We start from the raw sequence: 16,642 nt of genomic DNA, 5'->3' as shown, positions 1-16,642 counted from the left end.
ATCCCACTTATTCTGGAATTTTTGCAGGACAGCTTGTATAAAGGTTTGCTCCTTAACTTCTTGAAGGTGCAGGTAGCGATTCTCTCCTGTTTCAGGGGCAAGGTGAGTGGAACCTCCCTGTCGGCTCATCCGGACATGGCCCATTTTCTGAAAGGGGTGAAGCACCTTCGGCCACCACTAAGGTGGCCAGTTCCCTTGTGGAATCTTTATCTAGTATTGCAATATTTGATAGGGCCCTCCTTTTTTCCCCGCTGTGGTCTTTCCTTGTGTATTAACCTTGAAAACAATGTTCCTGGTGGCTATATATGCTCAGCGTGTCACATCTCTGACCTGCAGGCATTGTCCTGTAGGGAACCATTCCTATGGATGACTCCAGAAGCGTTACAGCTTCATTTTATTTCATCCTTCTTGGCCAAGGTAGTCTTGGAGTTTCATTTGAATCAGTCCATTTCGTTGCCTTCCTGATAAGCACAGGACGCGGAGGAATACCACCTCCTCACATCATTTGAATGTCTGTAGACTTTTGGTGCGGTATCTGAAGTTTCAGAACCGGTCTGAAAGACGGAGCGGCTATTTGCCCTTCACGGTGAAAGGAAGCAGAGTGAACCAGCTTTGTGGGCTAAGATAGCTCGCTGGGTTAAAGAGGTGGTCATGGGAGCCTATGTGGAAGCAGGAAAGCCATTACCTTCTCAGGTTAAAGCTCTTTCTACCAGGGCTCAGGCAGTCTCATGGGTGGAAGTTAAACTGCTGTCCCCTGTCAATATCTGCTGAGCAGCGACGTGGTCCTCCTTGCACACCTTCTCCAGGTTCTATCGCCTGGACATACAGGCCCAAGAAGTCGCAGCCTTTGCAAGGACGGTATTAACCGGACCATGGGCAGCCTCCTGACCCAATCGGGAGTAGCTTTTGTACAATCCATTGGTCCTGAATCCATATGGCTACACACTAGAAAGTGGTGAAATTACTTACCTGATAATTTTATTTTCCTTAGTGCAGACAGATGGACTCAGCATCCTGCCCCCAGCTGCCCAAGAATGTTGCCAAGAATTCGCCCATGGAGTGAATATCGATTCCAAGAGATTACAGGTAAGCCGCAATCCAGACCCTAGATCAGGGCATCTATAATATTACTGGAGTGAAGTGTTTATGATTGGTTGAGTATAATTATGGTTATCCATTTTTAATCAAGTTTTTGAGAGTATGTCCACAGTGGCTTTTGAAGAGAATACTGAAGGGTTGAGGTCATTGCAGGGGTGTAACTAGGGTGACATCAGCTTTGAAACCTGACTCAGTCTATCTGCTGGCAGGGGAGCACAACCCATTGGTCCTGAGTCCATCTGTCTATACTAAGGAAAAACAAAATCATCAGGTAAGTAATTTCTCCAATAAAAGCCAAAGACACACTTGAAACAAATCTATATAAATAAAAATGTTATAGTTTGGACAAAATCCTAATCTCAGAAACCACTAAACCGATTGCTTTCAAATTTGGACACAACCTTCATTTCACATACAGGCAGGTTCTTCTGTACTTACATTACAGATATGTCACACCTGTGACAGGTAAAATAGGTTTAAAGATTTTTTCCAGAAAACAGTGACATCTGCTGGACGTAAGCGCCATCTGTTACACCTTACACTAACACACGCTACACTAATCATTTCGCCAGTCCAGGTCCACGTTTCACTTCCATTTTAACACATTCGTGCACTTTTTTCGCTGGAAGATAACTATTTCCTTTACAGATAAAATACACCCACCACCCTCCTCCCACACACATGCCAAATTTATTTACTTCCCGGGCCCTCACAACACACACAAAACCTGTCAGAAGTCCGAGAGGCTCCAGCGGGGGGCCAGGACCGGTCCGGGACACAATTCCTGCACTACGGCCGTCGGCTGCCAGCAATCAACATGGCACCGATGGCCCTTTCCCTTACTATGCCACTCGGGGACACCAATGGCGGCAGTAGCCCATGTGACACAGTAAGGGTGAGGGCCCCTCAGAGCCATTTTCAGGACTGGCAGCCAGCGGACCTTTGCCCTTACTATGTCAGAGGACCTACCGCTGCCATTGCTCCACCCCACTGACATAGTAAGGGCAAAGGGCCGTCAGAACCCATTTCAGTGCTCACAGCCCACGGACCAACGCAAATACATCACTCCCGGACCACTCCTGAACGCCCGCTCCACCGACTGACATTTTTATCAGGTCTCCGGGGCTCTGGAGGGTGGGGGGTGGTAATGAATTTATTGCGAACTTCTTGGGGAGGGGTCACGAGGGGGGAGCAGGTTTCATTCATTCGGCAACTCTGGGGGGGGGGGGCAGGGGGCAGGAGAGTGTGGGGTGGTTAGTTTAAGAGAACTTTTCTCATAGGGTTGGTTTTTTGGGGGAAGGGGGAGGTTCACACACAAATACATACACTAAACTTTCACGATCTCGGGAACGCATCAAAAGAGCCCTCCCCAGACCACAAAACAAATTTGGGAGTGCAAATTTGGTTAGGCCCTCCCCTATTTGGCTAAATAACGCGCACAGACGCCCAGGAACAGACCACATGTAGCACCAACAATTTTAATTTCCCAGGTCTTGGGGGGGGGGGGGGGGGGGGGGAAGAGGGGGCGGGTTCCCACAGAAATAGAAAGACAAAAGTTTTCTGATCTGAAGGGTAGGCAGTAGGCGGGGGGACGTGACTGAGGTAAATGAGCAAGGGGAAGGGAGGGAAAAGAACCTGACTCTGCCACTGCGACGCGTGGCGGGGTACCGCTAGTTATAAATTAAAAAAAAATAAGACAACTGAAGTGCTGAGAGGACAGAATTTACAATATTCTACCAAGCTACCATGATCTTGACATCTTTTAGTGCTCAATTCATTCACTCAGTTTCCATTACTCCAGGTTAGTATATGCAGAATATCTATCCAAGGATTGGTTTGGGAGAAGGATCCAAGAAGAACATCAGTGGGATCTGAAGATCTCAGCAATGTGCAATTCAGTTATTTTGCATTCTTAAGCATTACAAGATTGCTTCCCTGCACAGGTAGGTTTGGAATTACCATAATTTAAGATGTGCAAAAATACATCTTGTGATTAAATAGCCTTGGCTGCTGGATGCACACGGCTGAAGCCCAGATCTGTCTTTAATCCACTGCATCACAACCTCTCCAATTAAGGTCCTGCTTCCAAACATACTGAATGTTGCATCCTTCACCCAGATACCAAGTGATCCAGTTTTCCTTAGCATTAAAAGAATAACTTTAGGGTAATCAGATGTCCAAAACATGAATGTCACAATGCTCCCTTCCCTGAACCTTTAAATGGAAAGAGACCTAGCCTAGATGAAATAAAATTCACCTGCAGAGCCAGACGGTGGGGGAGCCCCAGAGCGCTGCCATTCAGTAGCTTCGGCAGCAAGCCTGCGCACATACTGCTCATTCACACAGAGGAGGATGTTTTCTGGCTTTATGTCTGTGTGGATTATCTGACACTTTGAATGCAAGTAATCCAGACCCTGTAACACCTGCAAAACCAAGCACAAAGAAAAGTCAAGAATAGCCAACAATCAGGCCCATACAGTACAGTGCGCTCCGGTGCAGCGCACTGTTAACCCGCATTTGCACACGCGTTTGAAGTGCTAGCTTTACCCCTTATACGTCAAAAACGCGTGTCCAACCCCCCCGAAACTAATAGCGCCCGCAACATGCAAATGCATCTTGATGGCCCTATTAGTTATTCCCGCGCGAATCAGAAAGTAAAATCTGCAGCCAAGCCGCACATTTTACTTTCAGAAATTAACGCCTGCCCAAAGGTTGGCGTTATTTCTGCCATCGCCGGGGAAGTGCACAGAAAAGCAGTAAAAACTGCTTTTCTGTGCACCCTCCGACTTAATATCATGGCGATATTAAGTTGGATGCCCCAAAAGTTAAAAAAAAAAAATCAAAAAAATCGGCCCGCGAGTTGAAAACCGGATGCTCAATTTTACCGGTATCCGGTTTCCGAACCCGTGGCTGTCAGCAGGTTTGAGAATAGGCGCCGGCAAAATTAAGTGTCGGCTGTCAAACCCGCTGACAGCCGCCGCTCCTTTTACCGCGGGCCCTAATTTGCATAGGCCACCCTCCTGAATCGCGCGCCCAGGAGAGTGGCCAGTGCGCGCGCCGGCTCTCCTGCATCTGCTTGAATGACTGGAGAGAGGAGTGGGAATATACAAAATATTCATTTCAGGGCACAGTGCAAATCTTTTTATTAGAAAGCCTCGATAATCAGTAATTTTGCATCCAGTGATTTAATGGACATCTCGTCAAAGCTGAAGCCGTACGTTCCCCTTCTCACTGCATTAAAGGTGGTTCCATTAAGGACAGAGTAAAAGACTGGATTTATCAGCTCTCTCCCCTCACTTCTGGATAGGCTCTGCCCTTTCATACCAAATCAATAGATGGAACAGGCAAACTTTAAGATACCTGCAAAGTTTAATCTAACAGCACCATTTAACCGCATATAAAGGAGATAGTCATGCTCAAATTCAAAGACTTTCCTAGCTTAACAATACGCTTCGGACTTACATGAACTGCTGGTGGGTTCTTGAATGCTGCTGAAATTATTTGTTCTTAGCACAGAATAGACATGTGCAAAAAAACTCAACTACAAAAACTAGGAGACTTGCATCACGGGCACAAAACAGATACAACTGCCAGACTAACACAAGCTCACTCACAATCCTCTTGAGTCCAGAGCTTATTATCCAGTCAGATGTACTCATGCCTGAGCAGGCAACTGCCTTGAACTTTGAGCATGGAGATCCCCTTCATCCCCCATTTAGGCCCTACAGTTCATGTTTAATGGGTGACAACATTTGCAATAACTTACTGTAAATTGTTTTAAGAGGAATATCCTTTGGCAATATGAGTTATCTGAAAACTTAGAACCATTTTAAAAAAATTCTGCTTTATGAATTAAACATTTCTAGTGGTAGCATTAACCAAAATGGGTTTGAAACTAGATAGCAAACCACTCTTCAATCCATCCAGAAGTGAGAGCACTGGATCCTATAGGTCTCAAAGTACCTGAAAAATGATGCTTTTGACACAGGGAAGGGGCAAACCCTGGTAGTTGGACTTGATGATCCACTTGAGAAGATGATGTCCCAAAACTTCAAATACCATACAGACATCTAAGAAGTATGTCAAGGTGCAAACCAAAAGCCACCCTAGAAAGACCCACAATTAGTAAGCAGACAAAGCGAATCAATTTCTTTGATTGGGTGGCCAGAGAATCTAGATGCAATATATTTGGACTTCAGTAAGGCCTTTGATACTCTTCCGCATAGGTGAGAAACTGAGCACCCTTGGAATGTTCTCTAAAGTGACTGAGTTGGAAACTGGATGAGTGGATAGTGATAAATGGAGCTCACTCATAGGAGAGGGACATTAGAGGTATGCGACAGGGATCAGTCCTTGGACTGGCTCTTTCCAACCTTTTTATAAGTGGTGCTATGGATAGATTATCAGGAAAGGTTTGTCTTTTTGTCAGATATCAAAATCCGCAACAGGGTAGACAGCCAGAAAGATGTGCAAAACATCTAGCAAAGTTCAAGGAATGATCTAGGGTTTGGCATCTAAAATTTAATGCTAAAAGATACAGAATTATGCATTCTTAAATGCATAATTCTACAAAAAGCCAAAAGGAGAGATGCCGCACACAGGGTGAAAGTCTAAGCACAAAAGAGCGAGATCTGGGAGAGATCATATCCAAACGCCAAACAGGTGGATAAGGCGATGGCAAGTATATGTTTGGGTTTATAGGGAGAGGAATGGTGAGCAGAACAGGACATGATATTGCCCTTAAGAGTCCCTGATAAGACCTCATCTGGAATATTGTATACAGTTCTGGAGACTATCTTCAAAAGGATATAAACAGGATAGTTTATTTATTTATTTAACATTTTTCTATACCGACCTTCATGGTTAAATACCATATCAGGACGGTTTACATCGAACAGGGATAAAAATAATTAGGTAAAGGAAGAGAAAGTTACATTAAACGAGGACCGTGAACTTGGAAGCTTAGGTAGCTGGAAGAAAAGAGATAAAGTTAAGTAAAGAAAAGAGAAATAACAAATTCCGGACTAGAGATAGTTCAGAATAGAATTAGTCCACATGTTAGAGTTGGTATCCATGCTGTCCAGGAATCAGATGAGGGGAGGTATAATTGTTCGTATAATTGTTCGTGAGTAGATAAAGTCTAATGTGTATCCCAGGGTTCTGGGAAGGCTAGGCGGAACAACCACGTTTTGAGTTTTTTTTAAAAAAAAAAAAAGTTTTGACAGTTGGCGCACAAGTGCGCCAACTGTCAAAACTAAATTTTAGGCAGGCTAGGAATACTCTACTCATGGCAGGAATCTGCCTGTAATTTGGGTGGTGCATTCTTAGCTTCTTTTGCAAGGTGAAAGTGTATAGAATCTCACATTTAAGCATAACAGATCACAGGCCCTTATGATATGAGCTTCATCTTATAACCATGTATAACAAATTAGAGATAAGCAAAAAATGGTGGCTTTCAACAGCAGGTAACATTAGCCTGCCAGATTTAGCTAGTATAAACCTTCCCCGAATGCTAATGTGATTATTCCCTGCCACAAAACAGTTTTGGTAATTATCATCCTAAAGGATACGTGTGCCATTTACACCGGAGATTTTGAAGTCATCTAACAGTTGAACCACCATCTCCCTCTTGGGATCTTCTGGGTCAGTGTGACGGACCTGTAAAGAACGTTAGGCATTTAAATAAAATCCTCACTATTGGCATATGTGAAAAGCAAAGTTGCTTACCTGTAACAGGTGTTCTCTGAGGACAGCAGGATGTTAATCCTCACACACGGGTGACTATCAGATGGAGCCCAGATGCAGAAAACTTGTATCAAAGTTTCAAGAACTTTGACTTGGCACACTTGTGCATGCCCTGCATACTCTATAGTACACATCCACACAGGGTCCCTCTCCAATCTTGTAACAGAATTATAATTAAATAAAAATAGGAGAAACCCAACTCCGCAGGGTGGCGGGTGGGTTTCATGAGGACTACCATCCTGCTGTCCTTCGAGAACACCTGTTAAAGGTAAGCAACTCTGCTTTCTCTGAGGACAAGCAGGATGGTAGTCCTCACATGTGGGTGAATCCCTAGCTACAGGCTGCTCTCCAACAAAAGGGGACCAGACGCCAATGAGCACAACAATAGTACTGTTGGTAACAGAGAGGGAGACAGCCTGAAACCAAACACCGGGCCCTAGGCAGGAAAGTTGGGTTCTACCCCTCAAACAGGTTCCAAAGGATAGACTGGCTGAACCTATTATGTCAGCCATTCCTATCCAGACAATAAGATGTGAATGTGTCAAGAGAACTTCATGTCACAGCCTTGCAGATCTTCTCCATGGGAACCACTTGCAAATGGGCCACTGACGCTGCCATGGCTTTGAAAGAATGAGCCTTGACAAATTCCCAAGGTGCAGTCCCACCTGGGCAAAACAGAAGGAGATGCAATCTGCTAGCCAATTGGATAGTGTCTGTTTGGCAACGGCAACACCCAACATATTCTTGTCAAAAGAAATAAAAAGTTGGATGGACTGTCTATGGGCTTCTGTCCGCTCCAGATAGAAGGCTAAAGCTCGCCTGCAGTCCAAATTGTGCAGTACTCGTTCACCTTGGTGTGAATAGGGCCTTTGAAAAAAATATTGGCAGGATGATGACTGGTTAAGATGGAAGTCCGTCACCACCTTAGGCAGGAACTAAGGTTGTGTATGCAAGACCACCCTGTCATGATAAAACTTGGTATAAGGTAGATAAGTCACTAACTGCCACCAAAAAACATGGCCTTCCAGGTCAGGTACTTCAGGTCACAGGTGCACAATGGCTCAAAAGGAGATGTCATCAGCTGCGCTAACACCATGTTGAAGACTCAAGACACAGCAGGAGGCTGGTGGTATGTGCCAATTGCATTGAGATGAACTCAGAGTTGTTTTTTAAGCCAACCTCAGATAGGTGTAGTAGGTAATCAAGCAGTTTTTGTTTGGGGCAGGAGAACGGATCTAGGGCTTTGTACTCACACCACATAGAAAACCTCCTCCACTTCAGTCCATAGGACTTTCTAGTGGAAGGCTTTCTAGAGCCCACCAGGACCCAAGACACATCCTCGGAGATTGAGTAGTTGCAGAATTAACCTCTCAACATCTAGGCTGTGAGCGACAGGGCCTGGAGGTTGCAATGCAGCAACTTGCCTCAATCATGAATGTTGAGATCTGGGGAAGTCCCCAGACTGATCAGTCTCTGGATGGACAACTCCCGTAGGAGTGGAAACTAGACCTGTCTCGGCCAATGAGGGGCTATGAGGATTATAGTCCTCCCCTGACCTTGTGAAGCTTCAAAAGAATCTTCACCATTAAGGGAATCTGAGGATATGCATACAGAAGACCCTTGCCCCAATGACAGGCGAGGGCATCCAAGTCTGGTTTGCCATTTGACCTGTATAGGGACCAGAACCAAAGCACCTTCCTGTTGCAGTGGGACGTGAATAGATCTAGGTCTGGGCTTCCCCAGAGGCAAAATATCCAATTCACTATCCCTTGGTCCAGGGACTACTCATGGAGTCTGAAAGCTCGACTCAGCCAGTCTGCTACTATATTCTCCATTCCTACCAGGTACATGGTACTGAGCACCATCCTGTGGGACAGGGCACATGACCAGATCTGGACCGCTTCCTGACACGGGAGGTACAATCCCAAGCCTCCCTGCTTGTTGACATACCACATAGCTATTTGTCTGTGTGAATCAAGACAACTTGTTGGTCAGCCAATCTCTGAAAGCCTCAGTGTGTACCTGATTGCTCGAAGCTTCAGGAAGTTGATTCGACAAGAGCATTCCTGAGTGGACCAGAGATCCCCACCTCAGGCTGGATGCATCCGTTAGAACAATTTAGACAGGGAAACTTCGAAACAAGATCCCCAGTTCCAGATTTGAAAGTACCCACCATCAGGACAATGAGTCCCAGATGCAATCTTGGAAGATCTAACTGGCCTTGCACCACTGATGTCCAAATCCTCTGGGCTCTGCGCATGTATAAATGTGCCAAAGGAGCGACATGGAAGGTTGCAGCCATGTGGCTTAACAACTTCAGTCTGTCCCAGGCAGACACTTGCTGGCTCTGTTGGATCTCTGTCATGATGGTCGTCAAGGTGACAGACCTCTGGTGAGGCAGGAAGGCCTTGGCCTGAGCTGCGTCTAGCAGAGATCTTATGAAGTGACGGGCTGAGATGGGATTTTGGACGGTTGAGAACGAACCCTAGTGACTCCACCACCCGAACAGTCAAACGCATGGACCTGGTGGCCTGTGCCTGAGATGTACTCTTGACCAGCCAATCATCCAGATATGGGAAACTTGCACTCATAGCCTGCGGAGGTGCACCACCACCATAGCCAGGCATTTTGTGAAGACACATGGGACTGACACAAGACCAAATGGCAACTCCCGGGACTGGAAATGCTGTTTTCCCACGACAAATTGGAGAAGCTTCCTGTGATCAGGGAAGATCTTGTGTGTATACGTCCTTCAGGTCAAGACAGCATCGCCAGTCTCCTTTTTGCAAGAGGGGAATAGAGGTGCCCAGGGAAACCAGCTTGAACTTTTCTTTTTATTTAGAAACCTTTTCAAGGTCCTTAGGTCTAGGATGGGAGGCAGTCCTGTTCTCTTTGGAATTAGGAAGTACTTTGTGTAGAATCCCCGCCCTCTCTGCCCTGGTAGTATGGGCTCGACAGCTCTGGCCATTAAGAGGGAAGAGAGCTCCACTAGAGGTACCTACTGATGTGCTACCAGCCCAAAAAATGGGTAGAAAGGGCAATTTGGTGGGACACCCCTTAGGTTCAAATTGATACTCCTGACGGAAGATGGACAGAACCCCCTGGTCAGAGGTTAAACTGGGCCACTGGGTCGCAAAGAACCGCAGCCTTCCCCCAAGGCTTACACTCCCTATGGTCCAGTCAAACCCCACCCCCGGAACTGACAGATGAGCCGGTTGGGGCTTGAGGGCTCTCTACCGCCTGAGCCAGCCGGAGTCCAAATGGTGTTGACGAGAGTAAGTAGGCGGAAGATAGTACTTTCTTTGGCAAAAGAAAGATTTCCTTGGTCCTAGTCTGGCCAGCTTCCTGGATAAGGACAGTCCGGAGAGTTGTTGGAGGGTCTTGTGGTGGTCCCAAGGTTTGGCCACAGCATCCCTCACTATCTTCAGAAATTCTCTCTAGAACACGGCATGTCAGCAAGTCGTTCCTGTCACTCTGGTCTGAGATCAGAGGCACACAGCCAATCCATTCTGTGGACACCAATACCCACTGCAGACTCTCGATGCCATCTCAAAAACATCGTAGGTCGCACAGACCTCATTTTCAACACTCCAGGTCACAGGGTTCCTCATCCTCACTGAAAGCAACAAGGGATGGGTCCCTAGGTGTTCAATATATGTCCAGAGGTGCAGGCACTGGTAGAACTGGACGGGGGTGGTGGGGGGGGGGTGTTGGCAGGCCTCGGCATCTGCAATGGCCTCTGTGGAACTTCCTCCCCAAGGAATCAGCAACGACCACCATATCAGTTCGGGGGAGGCCTCAGTACCCCTTTGTGCAACAATGTTGTCCCAGGAATAGACACCCCAAAGAGCATGTTGAGCTTCTCCAGAAGCGGTACAAAAGACAGACAGCACCGGGTCCTGTGCCGAGTGCCACAGGACCCAAACACTGTAGCACCCGGTCAACCATTAGCTGGACTCAATGCTTCAGCTCCTCCTCGAACACTGCTGATGCCAAGACCAACTGGGAGGAAGGAGGGGTAGCCAGATCTTCCTTGGACCCTCAAGGTGGATCAGTGACTAGCATCAGGACCGGTGGAGACCATTGTGGACTGCCAGCATTGAGGCAAGTCTGTGCATCGACGGGAACTGGTGCCAATGCTTCTCTGGCTTCCCTCGATGTTCAGCCTGGTCCTTCCCTAGTGCCAAGGCCCATGAAAAGGAACCAGATGTCCTTGGCTTGGAGATCAATGATGGCCAATGTCGATGGCTCAGTGTCCAATGGTGCGGCTTCTTGGTCCTTTAATGATGACTCAGACTTCTTCGACCCAAAGAGCTGCTCCATCTTCATGAGTCAAAGTAGACACCCCTTCAGGGTCATCTGAGCATATAAGCGGTGATCCCAAACGTCACTCGATGCCCCTAGGTAAAGGACACATCTCATGCTGATCTGTAATGGACATGGTCCTCGGGCACTGGGGCATTGCTGAAAACCGGATGTGACCATGACAGACAAAACAAAAGGACATTAACAGAAGACAATAACAACGGGACACAGATGTCCTGCTGCCTCAGGGGACTTGACTGTGAAAGGAAGCTTACCCGAATCACCAAAAACCCTAACTAGGAGACACTACGGAAAGGCATCGTGACGGATTCTGCGATGGGACGAGAAAAAACCCATGAAAAATGTGAGAAAAATGAAGTTTTCCACAAGGCCAAAAAAGCAGCTCTGCAGAAAGAGAGGGACTGGAGAGGGACACTGCATGGATGCATGGTATAGGGCATGCTCAGTGTGCCTAGTCAAAGTTCTAAAAACTGACATAAGTTTTCTGCTTTGGGGTTCCATCTGTCATCACCCATGTGTGAGGACTAACATCCTGCTTGTCCTCAGAGAAGAGGAAACTTTCTCATTGAATCAAAATCCAAAAACACAATCTCAAATAAAAGCCACTCATTCTTGCATTAACACCCTCCCTTCGAAGTCAAAGAAAATGCAGAAAGGGGATACCACCCCTGCAATGTTAAAGAAATCTTGCAAAGTTGCTATCATGCATTCCAGCTCTTAAGCTTCATTTTTTAAGGCATCAAGAACAGGATTCTTGACCTAATGAGCTGGTAGAGAATATTAGTGATGCTGGCCCAAATGTTTGGCATGTAAGGGCATTCGCCTCGAAACATGTACTCGAACATTCAAAAAGAAACTCAAGACCTGGCTCTTTACAAAAGCCTACACTTAAAGGTCTAGCTCAGAAACACGTCCCAGAACTTGAATCATTCTCGCTTTTATAATCATATCAAACTCCTCCTAATTTTATCCTTGGTCTCACAATTCCAAATCATTAAATATTTGAGCATGCTACACCAATACCTCTTAATCCAGATGTAACCTCAGTTTTTGAAGTCTTCACTCCTATAGAAATAACCGCCTGTTCTTATTTACTTAACCCTATTCTGTAGACGTAAACTTTTCATGAAGACTGTAATCTGTAAGCACCTGTATTTATTATAAGAATTTGTATTTACTATTTATATTTATTATTTAGCTATTAACATTGTTCTGTTACCACTTGGTACTATTTCTCTCCTTTACCTCAAACTCTAAGTTCCTACTAAGTTAGCCATGTTATTTATACCCAATCGTTGGATGTAATTGTATATTTGTTTAATTGTTCAATCTGTTTGATGTAATTTTCTGTTCCTTGTTCTGTGTAAACCGAAGTGGTATGCACTAGTGCATGAACTCCGGTATATAAAAGCCTTTAAATAAATAAATAAATAAATAAAAATACCTGAAAGGTATTAATACATAAGCAAACTTTCATCAAAAATGAAGTTCTAGAATAAGGGGGTCATAATATCATGCTCTGAGGCGAGAGCCTCAGGAGGAAGGTCAGCACACTTCTTTTCACAGCAATGGTTGTGGATGCGACAATTCTTCCTGGAGTCAGGGGCTGGAGGCTAAAAAACAGTGATGACTAAGGCGGCATGGGATAAACACTATCTTTAGTTGGAAAACAGTGAAAGATTTAAAAAGCAGCAAGGTCTGCCTGGCAGGGTGCAAGTAAGGTAATAACTAGTACAAACACGAATACTCACGAAGCTATGTCTGGCAGATTATACATTGAGTTAACTAGATGAGTAATGGCAGGGCTCCATCCTGAACAGCTGCAGGGACCTAGAAGGCCAGATGTTTGGGCTAAAGCTGTGCTAGAGTTGGTTGCTTTTTTGGATTATCATGGGACCTTGTAAGTCGATATGAGAAGGGAGGAGTGCTGAGTGTGTACTAAAAGGAGGAGTCTGCATACTCAGCCACCCAGGAGGGTGGAACAATGAAGGACGACAAATTAAAAAAAAAACCCCGAAACTATCCTAGATAAGGAGTAGTATCCTACAGTCATTTATTTACAAATGCATAGCCTGTACAGATCCAAAGATCTTGGTGAGGTATATGACCAATACACACAAAAGCAGCTAAAACTAGACCAGATCAGTAAAATATGACATTACAGATTTATTCTCCATGGTTGGCAGCTGGAGTACAACCTTGGCAGTGTGAATGGAGATAACAGGGCAGACATAAGAACATGCCATACTGGGTCAGACCAAGGGTCCATCAAGCCCAGCATCCTGTTTCCAACAGTGGCCAATCCAGGCCATAAGAACCTGGCAAGTACCCAAAAACTAAGTCTATTCCATGTTACTGTTGCTAGTAATAGCAGTGGCTATTTTCTAAAGTCAACTTAATAAATAGCAGGTAATGGACTTCTCCTCCAAGAACTTATCCAATCCTTTTTTAAACACAGCTATACTAACTGCACTAACCACATCCTCTGGCAACAAATTCCAGAGTTTAATTGTGTGTTGAGTGAAAAAGAACTCTCAGATTAGTTTTAAATGTGCCACATGCTAACTTCATGGAGTGCCCCCTAGTCCTTCTATTATCCGAAAGAGTAAATAAATGGGCTGGTTGGTCTGTTTCCTGCCAAGTAACGGGAAAATGGCTGAACTGACACACATTTCAAACTTGTGCTATTTCAGCCCTCTCTGCTTGGAAAGAGAAACAAATGGCAAAGCTGCTAGGAGTGTTATTCCTAAGTAAAAGTCTGAAGGACGGTTCTGATCTTCAGTCCTCCATTACAGAAAACTTCTGAATCGCACTACTGGGAAGAAGTGGCACAGAAAAAGGATCAAGACTGCCCACCTCCTGTAATAGCTCAAGGGACTTAGAAAGTTCTGTGGCATGGGTGTAAAACGCAAGAAACAAGGTGCCAATATCTACTGAAAATCTTAGTTTTTATTTTGCCTCTTAAATACAAACAAAAAAAAACAAACGTACTAATAGTCGTTTCCTTTGGTATTATTGCACAATTTCCTTTCCCTCCTGCCTAACTGGGGTACAGGACTCCTCTTCTTACCAACAATGCATGGCTTTTATTTTCTGTGGCTATGCAGTACCAATGGCGCAGTAGCACCCCAAAGAGTAGGAGGCAATCCAGAAATGGGAGCAGAAAAATAAAGTGTTGGGCAATTTATCTCAAGGATTCTCACAGGGGAAAACACAAACCAAAAACCTAACCACCTCCAGAACACCCACATTCAGTAAAGAAAACAGCAAGTCAAACTTAAAATGAAATCCTCAACATGGTGCACCAGGGAAATCCTGAACATAGAGAGGGGGGCTCGATCATACTGGGACGATGGCAGCTACTATGAGCCACTACTCACCGACTTCAATAGCTTGATTTCATCCAGTGCAGTTTCTGTGTAATGCTCAGCACTCTTCACCACTTTCATAGCCACAAACCTCTTTCCCCTGAATGCAAAACAGAAATCTGAGCAGCCCTTTCTGTGAAAGTACAATGCTATCTCAATAATGGCCAAAAAAGGATACTTTCCCTCTACCCCAATTAGATTTATTATGTTTGGAAAAAATTGACATTTCATGAATCATTCTAGACAATAGGGTTCTTCGTTTTCAGTTTTAACCAATTTTCACCCATAAATTCCCAGATTTTTCAATGGTGTCATTTAGTTTAAACAGATAGTCACCCTTCTTTCAGGCTGATTAAAAAAACAGCTCCACAGCTGCAGATGCAATGTTTCTAGGCCTCGGCCACAGCTGGAAGTCAGTGTGGGCCAACGTGCAAGCTGTGCTTCAATTCCCACCTCCCCCAGTGAAAGCGCTCACCCTCCAGTGCCGCCCGTGCTGTACTTCAAATCCCGCCTCCTCACCCTCCAAGCAACCAAAGCGCCTGGGTGCCATGAATGCATTTCAATCAGACCCTGCTCACCAGAAACTTTCTGGTAGGCTCCCTGGCCTGGCACAAAAGCAGAAGTAGTATTGCAGAGCGAGGGAGCCTCAGTAAGCTGCTGCTCAGGGAACGAGAAGCCTGGAGCCCCCACAGGTAGGGGGGGGGGGGGAAGAGTGGGAAAATCTGATCTCCTGGCTTCTGTCCACCAAAATAAATTCCAATATTTACCCAGAAAAATGAGTAATTTTCTTCAACTGATTTTCTCCTGTTTTGTTCTTATAATAAACACTGATAAATTCCCAAGAAAAATAAAAAACAGAAAATGAAGGTCCCTATATACAACCTAAGTTATTTTAGAAAAATGTTTAATCGAAATACACCATAAGCTGTGCTATATTGCAACAATTACTACAATAACGCTGAACCAAGTTGAGACTGCCAAGCACATAATCCAATGCTTCTCCATGTATCCTACTGGAAAAGCATTCACTACATCTCAAATCTTTTGCTGAGCATATTTCTTTTATAATTCAATGTCTTTAGCCCTCCTAGGTGACAGGTTTTATGAAATAGTATTTTTTTTAATGCCCCATCTCATTTATTTTTCTCAGGGGGGGGGGGGGGGGAATACATGAAGACAGGCTGCACATCTCAAGCAGGAGGGCACCACCATTCCTCTGGTATGTGCGAGGTGACTGGAGCAGTAGTGACCATCTCCCCCTCCTTTCTGGGATCGAGCCGGTTGCCTCTGCAGTGGGCCAAATCAGACAGAAACCTGAACTGGAGTTTCCCCATTGCAGCCACACCACAGTGCCAGTCCAAGGATATCTAAAATAATTAGAGAATACTGTAGAGCTGATCAGAGCTTGTTTTGCCGCACTGGCGTTTTAGAACTGAAGTTTGGAGAGCATGTGGGAAGCAGTTTTACTGCTTTTAAAATTAAATTTTACAAATGTACAGATAAAGGGCAGTGTAGCTCATAAAAGGAACTGGTTATATTCATTATCAATTCAAAGACTAACCACACAAGTTTCCATTCTTATACCCAGAGATATCCCTCCAGCTCTGCTCATTATAAATTAGTTAGCACAACTGAAACAGACTGTGCTATTACATCTCATGCTACAATTTGGTTACATGCACAAGAGTAAGCCTCTACAACTGCTCGATATGTGCACTTCCTAGAAAGCATTTGACCTACCCAACCAGTATTTTACTCATACTTGAGTCAATTAGTTATAAGGGTGGACTTCAGAAAGGCTGAAAATAAAATCTACACCCCTCAATTGACAAAGTACTGTGCGAGAATGTCTGACAATGCTTATAACCCATTTCCCTTGGACTGTACAGTTAACACTGCAGGAAATCACAATTGTGATACATTGAACATGCACTTTAAAATGGAGGCTTCCTAGGGAAGACAAGCCACCACAGCTGTACTGTGTTGAAATTCTTGTTCTTGCTACTGGAGTAGGTTGTGATACCTTTTACTGAACATAAAAAGCTGTCATGAATTTCACACAAGCCCTTAAGCAAGCAATACCTCCTTAGCATGTGCACATTCAA

General features: G+C 44.9%; 1 protein-coding gene across 3 annotated transcripts in view; it reads right to left on the bottom strand.

Annotated features, from left to right (window-relative positions):
- The window catches only part of SRPK1 (SRSF protein kinase 1), a 71,220-nt gene that overhangs the window by 32,662 nt on the left and 21,916 nt on the right, over positions 1-16,642 (bottom strand). For all 3 annotated transcript variants that reach the window (XM_029572781.1, XM_029572782.1, XM_029572783.1), the window contains 4 exons: positions 14,550-14,637; positions 6,669-6,756; positions 5,062-5,168; positions 3,356-3,521 (listed from right to left, as the gene is read on the bottom strand). In XM_029572781.1, the coding sequence (XP_029428641.1) occupies positions 3,356-3,521; positions 5,062-5,168; positions 6,669-6,756; positions 14,550-14,637 (449 nt within the window). The remainder of the gene's footprint in view (positions 1-3,355; positions 3,522-5,061; positions 5,169-6,668; positions 6,757-14,549; positions 14,638-16,642) is intronic.

Source organism: Rhinatrema bivittatum, chromosome 12, assembly GCF_901001135.1.
Source record: "Rhinatrema bivittatum chromosome 12, aRhiBiv1.1, whole genome shotgun sequence".
Classification (NCBI taxonomy): Eukaryota; Metazoa; Chordata; class Amphibia; order Gymnophiona; family Rhinatrematidae; genus Rhinatrema; species Rhinatrema bivittatum.
Note: the sequence above shows the minus strand (reverse complement) of the source record. Positions and strands in the feature narration are given on the sequence as shown.